We start from the raw sequence: 17,470 nt of genomic DNA on the forward strand, positions 1-17,470 counted from the left end.
TATTCTATGTCTCAGCTCACCGATCTCGCTTACTAGAAACGGGTGGACGTGATAACAAGTCACTCTTCGGGCACATCAGGAAGCAGAAGCGTATACCAAAGAGAGAGAGAGAGGAAAAAAGGGCACAAAGATGGCGGCCACTGAGGGCTGAGGCGCCAGACTACTTTCTGCTCGCTACGGGCACTACGACAGCGATGCGGATGTGGTTGCTTTCTCGTTCTTACTGAAAAGGAGGGAACGAGGAGGACGGACGCTGTTTTCACGGAGTAGGCTGGCCCAGATTAACCTACGCCTTCCGCGCTCGAGGCCTTGCTGGGGCCGGACTTTTTAGGCTTAGAAACCTTCTTGCGTCGTGGGGCGCGGCGGCCTCACCGATCGGTAGATGACGTGAAAAAGGGAGGGAAGAAAGAGAGAGAGAGAGAAAGAGAGAAAGGAGAGAGACAGAGACAAGACACGAGACAAGAGACCAGGGTAAGGACACGAGCGGGAGGCAAGATGCACAGGCATGTCGCATGTGTTGCCACGTGACACCTGGTGCGGAGTGAGCGGGATGGTGTTTCTGACAACTGTCGTGAAGCACAAAGGAATGGAAACAACAGCTTATTATGTCACACAGGCCCCGCCGCGGTGGCTCAGTGGTTACGGCGCTCGGCTGCTCACCCGAAAGACGCGTGTTCGATCCCGGCCGCGGTGGCTGAATTTCGATGAAGGCAATATTCTAGAGGCCCATGCACTGTGCGATGTCAGTGCACGTCAAAGAACCCCAGGTGGTCGAAATTTCCGGAGCCCTTCACTGCGGCGTCCCTCATAGCCTGAGTTGCTTCGGGACGTTAAACACAAATAAACCAATAAACCAAACGTCACACAGCACGATAGGCTGTCCTGCTAGTGTTCTGTACGATTCTTTGATTGTCACACTGACTTTTTATTGAACTCCGTACGATTTGTTCCGATAAAGACTCAGCTCTCTTCGCCATTCGTCACGACTTTTACGATACTGTCCTTTTTTCAGTTGTCGCTGTGTTTCTTTACGCGCTTTTGATTCAACATGTCTTGCGGGGATCGCCATGTTCCATCTACAGACCTGTTTGGTTGCCCCATACCTGGCTCTCATTACACCGCTGCAGATGTCATGCATCAGCTGTGTTATGATTCGCTGATTTAATGTGCTTGCTTATCTGCAGCCCCGTCTTTTCATAGTGCCTTGTGAGTAACATGCAATTAATGTCACGACTGCCACGCATGCAGCATGCTTTGAACTCTTCCCTTCTGTAAGGCTGTGGCATGTGCGCTGTACATCGCTCAAGCATTTCCTTTGTGCTTCAACTTACGGTTGCCAGGAACACGTACCGAAAAACTCAGATTCGAATGTTTCCACAACGAGCAGGGCGTGGAGTTAGTTACTTTCGTAATTCAAATCGCTTGAACTCAGGTTAGCGTGTGTTTGAAACTTTTCACACGCTCTTACCGTTGGGGGCGGGTAACAGACATATCGTATGATACAAGTCAGAGGAGATGACTCGACACATGACCGGGATCACATGATCCTGTGAGGCAGATGTGTGTTTTAGGCGGGCTACATGGTCATGTGACTCTGGACCACATGGCATGTCACTATTCAGCCGAAAAATAATAGAAAACGAAGTAAAGCTGCCCCTTGGAATGGGTACGTTGAAGGCAGGCTTGGGTAGCCATTTGCCAATATATGAACCAAACGAGGCATCTCAAACATGGCGCTGAACTCAAAGCCAAAACAACAGAATGCAGAAGCACCCTAAACTTCCAGCGGCGACACAAAGCGTTGGGGCAGAAATATTCTGAATGTCCAGAAGCGGCCTCCTGTCACGAACGTTTAGCAGGGACGAATTAAGCCATCTTTCTTTAATAAATTTAAAACCTGAGATGTGAACGTATGCACCGAACTGGTCCACAGGGCAAGCCTAATGGAAGTAGTACTGCAACTTCACGCCCAGCTCGTCTTTACACTGTTTTATCAGGCAAGTTGAATGGTAGCAGAATACCTGCGCGAAGATGTTGTAATGCACAGATGGGGTAATAGAATGCAGTAGCAAGCATCATGTTAGCTCCAAACTTGTCCGCGTGTTCTGTGCTTGGCGTGTGAACATTTTCGCGCGAGATTTAGATCATCCGCGTGCTCGCACGTAGGTGGCTTGGCACAGCTTCATGCTTAGCGTAGAAAGAAATTGTGTTTATCTGCTGCGGATTTACATGATTTATATTTACACTTGGTCAGCACGGAATTGTATGTAAGCTACGCTTACGTTCGAGATGTAACCATGAGAGTGCCTTCACTTGCTACACTTACAATAATAGCTGCATGGAGGATTTCCTGTTTGCAAAGAGAGGTAGTGTTCAACTGAAAACTCCTTGTTGACCAGCTGCCAAAAGGTACAGCTCCCCACCACTTGGGCCTCGGCCAGAAAGGATATATGGGGCTGGGGTTTGGGCATAGTAATGTTATGTCATGTGATCCAGTGCATGTGTCATATCGTGCCACTATGACATGTCACCTGTGCCATACGTCGAGTCATGCCATTTGATGAGGGGTAGCATCATCACTGCCATGTCATGTCATGTGATTAGGGTCATGTGTTTCATATAAATGACCTTTTAACACATTCATGACTCGCAACATGACCTGAATCACGTGACATGATGCACACGAACTCACTCGACGCATGACATGACCGTGTGGTCACATGACATGGCCCACGTCTCTAAGTCGCCAACCTCAAACACGTCTGCACATATGTCATCCGGTCATGGGATCTAGGTCGTTGACAGCACGGTCATGTCATGGAATCCAAGTCATGTATCGAGTCATGCCATGTCACCCCGGATGAGATGACGCGACTCGAAGCATATTTTAATCGCACGTTAGGAAACGTGTTAGGGACCATGTGAACCTGGATCACACGACATTACCGGAAGTGTGGCCTCGACCACATGCTTGACTCATAACATGATCGTGTTATCAATGAATCGGACTCAGACCATTTGGTTGAGGTGTGTTTGGTTGAATTACAGCTATCCCGGTCACATTTTCCCCCCAGCAGAGGGGAGAGGAGCATTTCCCCTCCGAACACAGTGCTATTGATAGCCTTATAACAAAGCAACAGGTCATGTAGCAAGAGAAGCGATACAAAGTGACTGTTTCACAGCCAAGCACATTGTCAGCTACGTGCAGGAGATCAGCGGACCTGTAAGCGGGCATACCGTGCACGGTGGTGCACCACAGTTCAGCTTGAAGTAGAAGGGGCAGCGAACAGGGGCGAAAGACAACCACACCACAAGTAGCTGGGAATGTACGCGAAAAGCATTGCTGGAGCCACTGAAGCTCGTGACCTTTATGAAAGAAGGTCAAAGACTTGTGCTTATTTGCTTATTTATTTGTATTTATTTCATACTGCAGATCATGTTACAGATCTAAGCAGAACAAATACAGATGTAGATATCACAGATACAAGGATAAATTGTTTAAAAAAGAATAAATTGCTGTCTGAGCACCTATCGTTTCACAGTGAACCTGAAAGATAGGTGAGGCGCTCGGCGGCTCGGAATGAAATTACGTAAGTGCATCAGAAGAGGCAAGACTAGAAATTAAAATTCCAAGGCTCCGCAAAAAAAAAGCTCGGGAAAAGGAGCATTCTTTTTGTACTGCGCAGAAATTTCACCAGCTGGTGGGGGAATATTTTAAGGAACACTGAATGCTACTGAGCGTTTGACAAATATGGGCATGGAATACGTTAAGGACTTTAGGGAGTCGTTACAACATGCAAATAAGCTTCTGCACGCACATAATGCGAACCTCGCCATAACGAAACGGTTTATAATGAAATAATGGATATAACGAAGAAGTGATGATTCCCTTGGAATCTCGGTCAACACGGGCTATAACGAACCGCCGGGCGCATTCAACTTCGTTATAACGAAGTCCAACCGTAACTCTAAATAGCAACTTCATAGCTGCTGTCGTTATCTTGCCTTCCCATCTCGTAGTAAGGGCTAAAAGCAAAGATTTATATGTCAGTTCAGTGTTCCTTGCCTATTAAAGCAAAATCTGCTTGATCTGATCCTTTTTGACAAAAAAATATAGAGAAACGCTGAGGTCTCTGATAACTTCTGCAAAGCTGGCAGTAAGGCCTTAGATCATAGGTTTGACATTGTTTCGATTTACAAGTTCAGTGGCTCCAAGTGAAATGTGCACATTAAGATGCTACGGTGCAAGAACACAGCACGAGGGACACGTGTCACAAGGAAAAAAAAAGGAAAAGCATACAAGAACGACGAAACGATTGCGCAGTACCTCAGTCAAACAAAGAAAAAGGAACCGTCGCTGCCAGAGGCACGATTTACGGCTTTCGTTTCGAGCGAGGTGTTATACTGGCGGGCTCGCTCGTAAAGCTTTTAAGCAGCCATATTTCACGAAAACCTGCAAAAAGCATACATATTTAGCAGCTGGCGTATGTGCAGTTGGTCTGTAAGCTTGCATGCAACAGATGACAAGAATGGTTAAAGAGTGGGCTAAAAATGTTAAGAAAGGCATGCGCAAAGGCCTGCATCTGTCGATTCCCACGGCGTTGTGGCCTTTTTTACAGCGGGATTACCTTTCTCGGCACAGAACGTACTGTAGAAACGTTGCAGTGATATAGATAAAGTCATCTATGGTCATTGCTTTGAGGAGAAGCTGCTCTTAAATGTGAAAAATGGAAGCGAATAGACGATGCCTGCACATATTAAGACAGCCACTATTAACTGAATTGAGTAATTACTTGGCTTTGCTACACTAACGGTACGAAGCAGCCGTGGGTTCCAGTACAAATGCTGACTTGATTTGCAAGCATTTTTAAAAGGACACGTTTGGTGCTGTAGTTGTCACAAGGCTCGCGTTGTCATGAATAGCTTCTTCAGTTGATGGTTTGTAGATCTCTTAGTTTCAGTACTTGGATGACCGTGTAGCAATTGTGCAACCGACCGATTCAGCTCAAAGATGGTCAAAATTACGGAGGATGCTCTACGGGTCTTGAAAACTTCAACTGACCCTCGAAGAAAAGCTGATGATGTCACATAACTTTTCAGTTTTCCAGCGCCAAACGTTGCCCATATCTTGTACACTTTTAATGATTCTTATCCTGCGAGTTACTTTTCTGAAAGAGATGCGTGACAGTTGTTTCCTGCACATCAACAGGCCAACAAAAATATCTGGCGATGCGATATTATATATGGTCTCGAAAGTGGTGCCGTAACCTCAGATAACAATCACTGCAACCAGGACAGTTATTAGCTGATCACGAGCTAAAGTTACACAGGAAGCCTATGTACATGTAACTGTTGTTTATCTTGAGCACATTATATCACAATTATAGCTTAATTATTTAGATGGACTGTGTAGCAGGACATCAGCATCGTTAATCCGTCGTGAACCTAAACTCCCACAGATGCTTAGGATGCATTAGTTACTCATCCCTTCGACACTAGAGATCCCAGCATGCATTGCTGCTTAATGCAGCGACCCTCAGTATCAATCAGTAACACCCTGCAGCGCCATTAGGCTGTTCATCTGATACCACAAGTGGCGCGACAATTTCCAGGCCTTCATATCCTTGGAAGAATCAGTCTGCGGCACTTTCAAACTCGAAATCCGCCAGAATTTTCGAAACTGGGACGGTTAATGTGCTGCAGCTTCAGCCTGTATACTTTGTTTCAAACAATGTTAGCATTGATGTAGAAGCTATAAAGCTGGATCCCGCCAACCAAGAACGAAGTCTCAGAGCTATTCGCGCATTAGGACGCCCCACGATTCGCAGGCGCCCTCTAGCTTTCATGTGGAGAAGTATAATGGTCATCATAAGTGACGGGAACCAGCGATTCAGCAGACGTGACAGACGCTAGTTATCCCCCTGACTTGTCGATGTGTGCTGTAACTTCCACTTAAGTTTTGAAGCAGAGTACAGGGTGCCTCGATGTATACACATATGAGATAAAATAGATTAGATACAGGAGAACAGAGAGATACAAAGTGGCTAACCGTGTATACTCAGCCGGGGACCGTATATACATCTATAGTCGGATAAAACTTAAGAAGGCAGCGGCTTTTCCCCGACAGAGGACCCCCTTCCAGCCAATGGCGTCAGCCGATCCTCATGACCATGGTAGTGTCCAAAGCAGGGAGCGGTAGATAAAACTTGATAGTCCCCTCCCTCCATAGTCGGGGATAGACTCCTCTCTCCATTGTGGCACCGCTCCCTGCATTGTCACCCTATAGTCGGATACAACTGAAGTCTGCAGTGAAGCTCCGCCCACATTCAGCCTCCGCGCACAGAATTCCTCCACAACGAAAAAGTAGTCCGCTGCCTAAACATTTCTTCTTACCTACACAAGAAGCTTTATCACAACAAAAGAATTATGAGCTCTAGAATTCTGATACATGGATTGTCTGATATAGTCAAACATTAAAAAGCTAATTTTGTTTACAGTTGCGATTGGCCAGCGGAGTAATACAGGACGCCGCGGACCGCGGCCCAGTGTTAGCAAACTGCTGTTTTTTTAAGTTGTATCCTACTATAGCAGGGTCATCAGAATTGGCCGACGCCATTGGATGGAAGTGGTTCCTTTGACAGGGAAAAGCCGCTGCCTTCTTAAGTTGTATTCGACTATAGGTAGTAAGCACAACATATGAACTCTCTTTGAATTCGTTATGCCTATCTCCAATTTCTTAAGAGAGTGAGCGCGTCCTCTACGGCGTGTCACGTAAGGTGCCGCTCACCAGAGGACGACGGATGGTGCTGGTGTGAGGAGACGGTGAGCATGTGCGACGAAGAGGAGGAGGCTGACGAGGAGGCGTTGGAGCGGGGCCGGCGCTGCTGCAGTGACGCCACGCTCGACGAGACGCTACTGCTTCCCCCGCCCCCGTCACCGCCCCTGTCCGCCGCCAGACGGGAGAGGGCCCCCTCGCCCCCTCCTCCCCCTCCCCGGCGGGAGCTGCCGCCGAGGTCGCCCGCCTGCTTCAGCAGCTGGTAGATGGGGTCCACCGCGTCAGGCGTGGCGCTCGGCGTCTCTGTTGTACACGGGGAGACGGATAAGGTGCATCGACATCGTCGTGAGATCGACACCAACGACCTCTACTACTTCGCTCTGTCCTTCTAAGCGAGGTAAAGCTCGCCTGAAGCCAACGCCCTTACAAAAAAAGTTTTAGACAGTCTATAGAGTGTCTATAGACTTCTGCCCGTAAAGTCTATAGACTGTCTATAGACAAATCTTAAAGAACAGTCTATAGGCAATACAAATGCCATAGACAGTCTATAGACAGTCTATAGATTTATGGCCATACACTTTTAGTGGACTTTTGTCTATAGACAGTCTACAGACTATGAATAGACAAAAAGCAATATCTACAGGAAGTCAATGGAGTCATCAAGAAGTCTATAGACTGTCTATAGACCATTTTTATAAGGGATGCACTCATAAGGCAAGTATACATTTATTAGCTGCATCGACGCATCTTTTCACCGCAGAAATATGTTATTAAATAGAACTTTGTTCGCCAAATTGTGAGGATGAATTTCTGTCCGCAGAGTTTCCAGCAGTGATTATTCAGCGTCAGCTGTCACAGCCAGACCACTCCTGTCTTCCCCATGTTTCATGCTCATCAAGCTGCATGAAATGATGTCATCAAATACCAATGCTACATGACCTGCTGTCATCGGTGACTTAACCCATAACAATTAATGGCCACATGTCAATTTATGATCTCAGTTGATAGCATGACTTATTAATGTGAAGCTTGGGTCACATGGCTGCTGGCTGACAATAATGGGTGACGCGTATGACTCATTATGTCAGCCTCCGAACACACTTTCTTGTCCCAGCTGATGCCACAAAATCGTGTCACGTTATGCTAACGCGCCTACAGCTTCTTGTCGGCAGCGTGTGCACTGAGATGGCGGTGTCATGTACGTCGAAGCAGTCACGTATATTACGCCATTAAAGACGTACAATTGTTGTCAAAAGTACAAGAACCACGAGGTTTACTTTTGGCTGATGCCTAAGATGCGCCTCAAGCCTTTCTAGTTTAGAAATTCCGTTGATTTCAGAAAACCTCAGTGTACGGTTCAAAACAAACAAACAAACAAACAAACAAACAAACAAACAAACAAACAAACAAGCAAACAAACAAACAAACAAACAAACAAACCGTGAGATGTATATTTTTGACAAAGAATGTACCTCTTGCAGATTATGTGCAGGGGAACAGATTATACACTTCAAGCTGTTTGTTTTCATTTTATACAACTGCCTTATTTCACAAGAGAAGAAACCGGTTGAGTCGGTTACCGACACTTCAACGCACGTCGAAATGAATTGATTAACAGTGCATTTTGTACCCAATCGATGGTTGCTGCATGCCAACATTGAGAATTTAAGATTATTTACTTAATGTAAAAGGTAACGAAAAAGAAAAAAAAGCGTAATTAAAACGTAAAACAAATGCGTGGAAGATCTCACTTACTTTCTTCCTCAGGTTCGGCTGGGATGATCTTGGTCTCAATTTCTGACGCTGACCGCTGCCTTCGAAGCAGCCTGGGCTTGGGCTGCGTCGGTAAAGGTAATTGAAGCGAAATTTGTGGTACTTAGTCGATATCACTCGCATCGAAATGTCAAGAATGTAGCAGACATTTTAGTGAAATTGAACGCGCCCATCTGGTGAACCTTACAATATGACAGGCACTTCATAACCAATTAGTTAAGGAACCATGCTTAAATATGTTATAAATTGTTAACAATGACGGACCACAGTTTTCCAAAGAAAGAGTACGAAAATACTAAGCACAAAGGAGGTCACGAAGAGAAGGTCAACTATCTGTTCCTGTTAACCATCTGTCGAGAAGAAATATTAACCGCGTTAAATTTAAAGGACAGTAAATATAAAGGGAATATATGATAAGCCTTCGATTTGCTGTTGAAACAATCCGACTCTGTGATGTAGAAGATTGACAACAGGGAATAAGTGACGGCATAGACAAAGTACAAGTGTAAGCCTCATTGTTGACATGAACAAAACAAAACTAATTATAAATACTTTGGAAAAAGACGCGAACGTTTAGGATGTACTCCTCATGTACTAGAAGTAAATAAAGATATTAATTTCAGTCAAGTTATCACGGCACATCACAACTAGTATATAAAAGAAACTATTGCGCTAATGGATTGCTCTGCGTTTGGCAGCCGCTTTTAAAATAACCATAACAATTTGCTGGTAATCACAAAACGAAAATATATTATCGATATTTACCTTTCCGGCATTGACGTATAGACGAACACTTCGAGGTTATTGAAAAAATTGAAGCTGGGAGAAAGTACCTCGCAACGAACAATGAAAAAAAGGATCGGTTTGGTTTTACCGGGGTTTAACGCCCCAAAGCAACTCAGGATATGAGATAGTGGAGGGCTCCGGAAATTTCGACCACCTGGGGTTCTTTAGCGTGCACTGGTATCGCACAGTGCACGGGCTTGAATTTCGCCTACGTGCAAAACATAGAACAGGCAATCACGCGACTGACTGGATATTAAGAGAAGTATGACCTAGCTGAAGGTGGCAAGGACGTGGGTGGTGTCTCTTTCCACAGCATGCATGGTCAGCTGGTCATCTGAATTGCATGGTGTGGTGGAAGGGAAAACATCTTAGATAGGCTTATCGGAATTTTGTGGAGTGGTAACGAGAGATGTAGTAGTAATAGTATGTGCGGCTGAACTTCACGAAGCTTCCAGTTGAGTCGATGAAATAAGATGTCCGAGGTGTACAGGGTGTTTCACCTAAGACTTTACACAATTTTTAAAAATAGGATTTTGAGTTAGAAGAACGTTTTTTTTTTCGGTACGGCATCGTCAGCGGTGTAGAACTTAAAAATACAGCTAAGGCGTGCCAACCAGAGTTGTCGTTAAATAATATTGAATAGTTATCTTTTTTACTATTACTGTTAGGCTCCTTAATTGCTGAGAGGCATGTAGCCCACCGTAATACTCATATCAGTATTTAGAATTTCGAAAACGCGCTCACCTTCTGCGCTGTGGCCCAACAAATTTTGGCTATTTCGACGAAATACGTGCAGTGTAGAAGTTGCTTTGCCAACAAGCTTCTCGAAATCGCACGTACTTTAGGTGCGATGTAGCCAAAATTTGTTGGGCCAGAGCGCAGAGGGTGAGCGCGTTTTCGAAATTCTAAATACTGATAAGGATATTACTTACGGTGGGCTACACTCCTCTCAGTAATCAAGGAGCCTAACAGTAACAGTTATAAAGTTAACTATTCAATATTACTTAACCAGCTTGCTAGTTAGCGCGTCTTAGCTGTATTGCGATGTACTACACCGTTGACAATGTTATGCAGAAAAAAGCGGCCTTCTAACTAAACAAAGCATATATTTAAAAATTGTGTAAAATCTTAGGTGAAACACCCTGTATGCTTACATGATCTGCACCGAATAAAGGAAGGTTGGGACCAAGACAGGCTGATTGGAACGTGATGAAGTGAAGGCGAGGGAAGAACGTAAAGGTGCGGAATCAAGAGGCGGGACTCCGTACCTGGCACCGGCCGGCTTTCTCTTGGCACTCGGCGTGCACGTTGTACTTGCAGAGCTTGCACTTGAGCCCCTGGCGAACGTGGCCGCGCAGGATCTCGCGGCACACGTCGCACGCGGCCACCTTCTTGTAGGTGTACTCCTGGAACACGTGCTGGCCCGTGTCCCAGGACACTCCTGCGCGAAACATGTTGGCTATACTGACTGCGAAACTACGGTATCTAACGATGTGTAAGGTTTCATCATCATCATCAGCCTGACTGCGCCTACTGCAGGGCAAAGGACTCTCCCATGTCCCTCCAATTAACCCTGTCCTTTTCCAGCTGCTGCCACCGTATTCCCGCAAACTCCTTAATCTTATCCGCTCACCTAATGTTATGCCTCCCCCTGCTACGCTTGCCTTCTCTTGGAATCCACTCCGTTACCCTTAAGGACCAACGGTTATCTTGCCTTCGCATTACATGCCCTGCCCAAGCCCATTTCTTCCTCTTGATTTCGACTAGGATGTCACTAACCCACGTTTGTTCCCTCACGCACTCCACCCGCTTCCGATCTCTTAACGTTACACCTATCATTTTTCGTGCCATAGGTTTAGCGTCTCGAAACAGCTCAAAGGCTATGAGAGACTCCGCAGTGGAGGGCACTGAATTAATTCCTGTGGTCCATTAAGATTTATATCGCTGCGGTAGCGTTTGGCTAAGCACCTCAAGAGAATGGCCGAGTAACATTGAAATTTGGGCTTGTTGGTTCATACTTATGACCAGTAGCGCATTCCGCGTAAGTGCCTTTTTGTGTTATTCAAGGTGCTTTTACACTGAGATTACGCAGTCAGTATTGAGTGTAGTCAAACGAATAACTTTCATGATGTCGTGTATTGCCACGAGTAAGAGCAACGGGTTACTCGAGAGATCTGAAAGATCGGGAAACCGTGGATCTGGCGAGCGGTGTCAGCACAGCTTTAGCAGCGCTATCGGATGAGGAAGTGACATTATCGGAGTGCGGCTTTTTGCAGTTAAATGAGGCTGTAGATTATAGCAGGCAGGGGCTTATTATTTTTATTTCCTTTGGTTGCCCCAACCTATCGAATGTAGATTATATCAATTTATTTTGCAGCACAGAAAGGCTGGATTTCAGAATAAACCTTCAGTTTTTAGTGTAGCTACGCCTCTTCTTACTGCGCCAACAGTTGTGTACTTTGTCGTTGAGCTTCGGACAACCGCAGTTCACACCGAAATACGGAGGTATCTATAAACTATCTCAGTTTTTCACCTTACTGAAAAAAGGAAGAAGCCTTAACGGTTATGTATTAATCCTCATTTAGAGTCCAGTCAACAGCCATGATCGCCAGGACGAAGGAACGGGGGTGAGGGGAAGCGGTATGCAACACACAGTACACCCATCACTTTTATGACAACAGTCACTACAGCGTGCAGGTGATCAAGAAAAACGAGTACATCAGTCCAGTGTGCGTGTTGTTAGAGACACGTGCATACAGGTGCGAACGTAAGTAAATGGAGCACGCGATTCTGTTCTAAGTGTAGTCACGCTATCCGCAGCGGATATGAAAAAACATTGATTTTCCATCAGAAAGCGTACCTGCAACCCTTATCAGCAGGCACACACCACAGCTGACAATGTCACTTTTACACTTATTTTTATCACTTGACAATATCACTTTAGCGTGAGAAATGCGAGGAGTGTACGTAATGTGTACGTAAAGCATGTGCACCCAGAAACAGTGATTCACAAGCTGAGAGTTAATTATTACTTTATCTTAACTTCATCTGACTGGAGTATGCTGCGCATGTTCTATGCAAATGCCTTAGTTTCCACTCAACACACGCATTCGCTCTTTATGAAACTTGATTTCTGTAATTCTTCAACGCGAAGAACATAGTATCCTTCAAGGGTAGATATGCATAGAATCCGTCCTCTCGGTGTTTTGAAGAATTGAACAAATTGGACTGCAGCATATATTTACGGCATACTTCCGTAAAAGAAAATACCGATCTTGGTAAATGTAGTGTGTAAAAAAATGTACGGCTCAAAGTTCCGTTTAGCCTCGACGGCAGATGCGGACAGTTGAGAATATCTAGCACCAGCAAGAAGCCAAATGTACTTACGTCGAACAGATGATTCGTTACAGCCCTCAAGGGGGGAGCTGAGAACGCCGCGACAGTGCTGGCGGACTACGCTAAGTGCGTCCGGAGCTCCTGCCGGTGCTTAAGTGTAACCTCTCGCTGTAACATGGTTTACCATCTGAAACTTCCTACGGTGCCTTTCCGTCGATATTTCTCGTTTTAACGCGTCCATTCTCAGCACCTGTCGACTCCGTCAGGTCGGGGGCTTACAGAGCACGCGCTCTGTTGTTGGTACTATTGTTACCAACAAAAATGAAAAGAATAAAAAGAAAGAACACGGAATAAGGCATTCAGTTAGTAACCGACTGTGACTCTGATAATCGACCCCGTGGTTATTCTTACCTGCTCCGCCAGCGCCGCCAGCGGCGTGGCTTCCCTTTCGGTCCGACCCATCTGGCCTGCGGAGACAAGAGAAATTGAGGTCGGATTAGTTCGGATGCCAAAGCTGCAGGCTTTTAATCTTTGACTCAAAATAACCCGTAACGACTTTCGACTACTCAAGTGTTTGAAGAAAACATGGGGCTCGCATTAGTTATTACACCCCAAGAAGCACAGGTAACCGGCCCAACATTGGCCAAATATGGACCGAAAAAGGCCGGTCCTACAAAGGACCATTCATTTCCAATATTGAGTCAATTACCTCTGCTGCCTGGGACACTTGACTACACCAATGGTGAAACAACGTTGGGAATCATAAACAAATACGAACTCTCGTCTTCTCGGTATTCCCGCGGTGAGTGATGTGTTCTTTCAGAAACTCCCATAGACGGTGGCGCCATCTTTATACCAAGGCAGTATCGAGAAACTGTGTCATCGGCGGCTGTTGTCTCTCACTGTGTCTCCCATTACGCCTTTACAAGCACGGGCCCGTTTGACGAAGTACAAATTTAACGGCCTAGTTCAAAACAACGGCCTATCAGCGACAGCATCGAGAAAGATAGCAAAGAGAGGAGAATGGATAGAAAGGACAAAAGAAAGTAAATATGGGGAAACGAAAGAAATACAGCATGAAAGGAAACAAGCTGTCAGTAATGGACGAGAGAAGAAAGAAGGAAACTATAGCCCTTATAAAAAAGTTTTAGACTGTCTATAGAGTGTCTATAGACTTTGGTCTATAAAGTCTATAGACTGTCTATAGACGAAAGTCTACTAAAAGTGTATGGCCATAAATGTGTAGATTGTCTATACAGTGTCTATGGCATTTGTATTGCCTATAGACTTTTGTCTATAGAGAGTCTATAGACTATGAATAGACAAAAAGCTATAGGAAGTCAATAGAGTCAATAAAAAGTCTATAGACTGTCTATAGACCATTTTTACAAGGGTAAAAGGACGGAAATAAGGAAGATGTCAAGGAAGGAACGAAGAGTAGAGGGAAGGAAAGAAAGGAAGAAAGGAGAGAACAGGGCGCGTACTTGTCCGAGGCCCCCCCGCTGCCGGTCTTGAGGCTTCGGAAAGCCTTGAGCCACTTGTTCTTTATGGTGCCGGTGACCGCTGGCACCGCGGTGGATGCCTTGCGCTCGCGGCAGTTGCGCTCCTCCCCGTCCGCCTCTACCTCCTTGCCCCGGAACAGAGCGAACTGCGCGCAATAGATATACAAACACCGAGTGGGAACAGTGCTCTTGGATGCGGCAAAAAATAACGTTGAGATCACCGCGGCGACCCGCATCGGAGAAGTGCGAAAGCATTGACATATCTTCCGCACGCGTCATCTTCGCTTTTGATACTCGTTGTCCTAAATAGACACATTGTTTGACTGAACTCATTCTTTACTCATTAGGGTGTTGTGTAGACGTCCTATTCTGACGTCCAAGTGCTATATCGACGCCCATACCTATTCGGACGTCCATGTGCTGTATCGACGTCTATGGCTATTCTAACGTCCAAGTACTATATCAGCGCCCATGGCTATTCTGACGTCCAAGTGCTATATCGACGCCAGTGTCTATTCTGACGTCTAAGTGCTATATAGACTTCCAAGCGCTATATCGACGTTCATGGCTATTGCGACGTCTGAGTGTGTTTTTGGCGTTTAATTAACTAATTACTGCCCATCAACCAAATTTGGAATTTAGCGAGATTTTTCACCCACTACCCAATGCAATCAATTTTTTTCGTATATCTTTATAGAATGGAATTACCACGAGGACAAAATTTGCGGACACTTTTTGATGACGCCTACATAGCCACATAATGATTAATAAAGAATTTTAGCACATCTTTACCACATCCACCAGCACCAAGACAGCACGCGTACATGGTCCCCCGGGGCTACTTGCGGGCCTGGAAATCCGCGCATGCGCTCTCGGCGGCTGGTGGCAGCGGTATACTGTCGCGGTATAGGATAACGAGGTGCTTAAACTTTTCCTCATCTTTTGCCGCTCCGTAAGGGTTTCAAAGGACTACACAAGACGAAATCAATCAAAAGTAGCCGCTGTGAAACACTCCAAACAGAAAGGAGTGAAAAGGGTGCAAGTTGTCCTCTAGCGCACTCTCTTTTATAAAAGGGTGTGCGCCAGAGGACAGCTTACTTCCATTTTACTCCCATATAGGAGTATTAATGTTTAGAGTGAACCCTCCGTACTGTTCGTGCATTGAAATCCGGTACTCTGATTGTCACGCCACCTTTTGGCATTCAGGTGAACGGACCTGCGCAGCTCGAAATATGGACATGGTGACGAAAAGAAAAGTTGCGGGGTGCCACAGATAGCTTACAGAAGAGCTCACAGGTGGCGCCTCCGTCGGCGCAAACGCGGAAATATGGCGCAGGTGCAGGTTCGATTTTGATTCGGAGTTTATTTACAAGATTAGAGAACTGCAAGAGTGAGCGAGCAGCAGATCACAGTAATAGTAGGCCGGAACAAGTGCCCTCATTGTAAAACATACGCCTGCGCAGGCGCACAAGTCAGTCATGCGCCAATGAGTAATGTCGTTTAGCGCAATAATAATTGTGTATCAGACCGCAAGTATACTGAAGATTACTTCTACAAGTTGTTATGGTGAATGAGTGATGGGGAATCGTCTCAAAACGTCTACTGACGCTCGCAGAGAGCTTGACCAGTGCCTCAGTACTTGGGGATTTATCTCCGTCCCACTCTATCTTGGGACGCCCATACTGACAACCTATTTTTGAGGGGAAGTGTTTTCTGTTCGGCCGACTGCACACTCTACGCTTTCCTGGCAGTCGATGATCCATTTCGATCGAAACATTAGAGCTGTACTTTTTCATCAAGAAGAGAAGCCGAAATTCCTCGAGAAAGAGTGACGTCAGCCCTGCTTTGTACACGACAGCTACTTTGAGGGGGAAATAAATGTTTGAAAAGAGTATAATAACGGTATTCAGGAAAAAATATTGCAAAAAAACAGAACTACTGGTCAGAAGTGTAATGAGAAAAACAATTTTAAGGTGTCGACGAATGGCATGAGAGGTATTACTACCTACGCCACCAGTTCCCGCTATGCATGGCTCGGTCTGCCACCATCGCCAGAAAACCATGCCGATCCCATTTTTTCGGTCAAAAAGCTCGGAAGATATACATACTCAATTGGGACCTACATCTCTCCTCCCTAACCACGTCCTACAACAGCGACCTGTGAATCCCCATGAATCCCCAGATGTATTCTTTATTTTGTGTTTTATGAAAATAAAATCTTAAAAACAAATAAAATAAATAATTTGGCCGGTCATATGCTGAAATGTGAGTTTAACGCACAACTTGCAAGCTAAAATGGCTTTAGTCGCCTTCGAGTTGTTAAGTTTACAACTCTAAGCAAGCTCAGCTGTGCAGCTTACCTGGGCCTTGACAGCTGCGAGGTGAATCTGTGCCACATGGAGATCAAACCTTTTCATACTAATGTCCTCCTGGAGTTCATTGGCCTTGTTGTAAAGGCTTGATTCCAGGCTCCTGGAAAAGAACAAGGTGAGCACGCATGAAGACGTGAAAGGGGATTCTCAAAGTGCACCACCTAGAAGTACTTCTCAAGAGTGTTATGCCCTCTCTTTCTCCATCTGAAAATAAGGTACGCATCTTTGCTGTTCTCCTGGAGAATGCGGTAGGCCTCAGAAGTGGCGAGACTTGATCAGCATCATCGTAATTATCATCATCCAAATGACCTCCATTTGGCATTGCCATAAGCCTACCACGATCACGCTGACAAGGCAGATTTCCCAAATCACCCCTCCGCTCCTGACTTTCTCCCGCCTTCCCCAACCCCGCGATATATGCCCGCATATACCCTGGGGTCTACTCCCCTTCCTGTCAACTGTGTGGCCAACATGCCACCCTATCACACATACTCTGGGATTGCCCTCGGGACTCCCCTCCCTCGAGGCTTGCAACTCTCGAATCCAGACCAGTGGGAGGCCGCATTGCTCAGTTCCGACTCGGACACACAGATCCGGGTTGTGACGAGAGCCCTAGAAGTCGCCGAACGTCACGGGCTCATGGCCGCTTGATGGGGCTGTAACCCCACACCGCCAGATACTTTTGCCGACGAAAATAAAGTATATCCTCCTCCTCCCGCACAGGGCTACTTATTGTCTTCTTCGGTGCTCTCTTGGTTTCATTAACACTACTAGTAATGTTAAGACGGTTTTGGGAGAAGATTGTGTCCTGAGTATAGGTGTTTGCTTAAAACATAGTGACTGGCTAGTTGGTTCTGCATACTGGAAAATTGCAGCGCAGCAGTAACACGGACGAGACGAGAAGGACGCAAACACAAGCGCTGTGT

The 17,470-nt window shown here is 45.8% G+C and overlaps 1 protein-coding gene across 7 annotated transcripts in view; it reads right to left on the bottom strand.

The window, feature by feature from the left end:
• Stacl (SH3 and cysteine-rich domain-containing protein) overlaps positions 1-17,470 on the bottom strand; it is a 413,237-nt gene that overhangs the window by 23,751 nt on the left and 372,016 nt on the right. For 6 of the 7 annotated variants that reach the window (XM_089552214.1, XM_089552232.1, XM_089552205.1 and 3 more), the window contains 6 exons: positions 16,533-16,644; positions 14,155-14,318; positions 13,082-13,137; positions 10,603-10,775; positions 8,531-8,612; positions 6,788-7,078 (listed from right to left, as the gene is read on the bottom strand). In XM_089552214.1, the coding sequence (XP_089408340.1) occupies positions 6,788-7,078; positions 8,531-8,612; positions 10,603-10,775; positions 13,082-13,137; positions 14,155-14,318; positions 16,533-16,644 (878 nt within the window). The remainder of the gene's footprint in view (positions 1-6,787; positions 7,079-8,530; positions 8,613-10,602; positions 10,776-13,081; positions 13,138-14,154; positions 14,319-16,532; positions 16,645-17,470) is intronic. The other variant, XM_089552244.1, reaches the window with a different exon arrangement.

The sequence above is a fragment of the Amblyomma mixtum genome, chromosome 1 (genome assembly GCF_055824585.1).
Source record: "Amblyomma mixtum isolate Tamu chromosome 1, ASM5582458v1, whole genome shotgun sequence".
In the NCBI taxonomy this organism is placed as follows: domain Eukaryota; kingdom Metazoa; phylum Arthropoda; class Arachnida; order Ixodida; family Ixodidae; genus Amblyomma; species Amblyomma mixtum.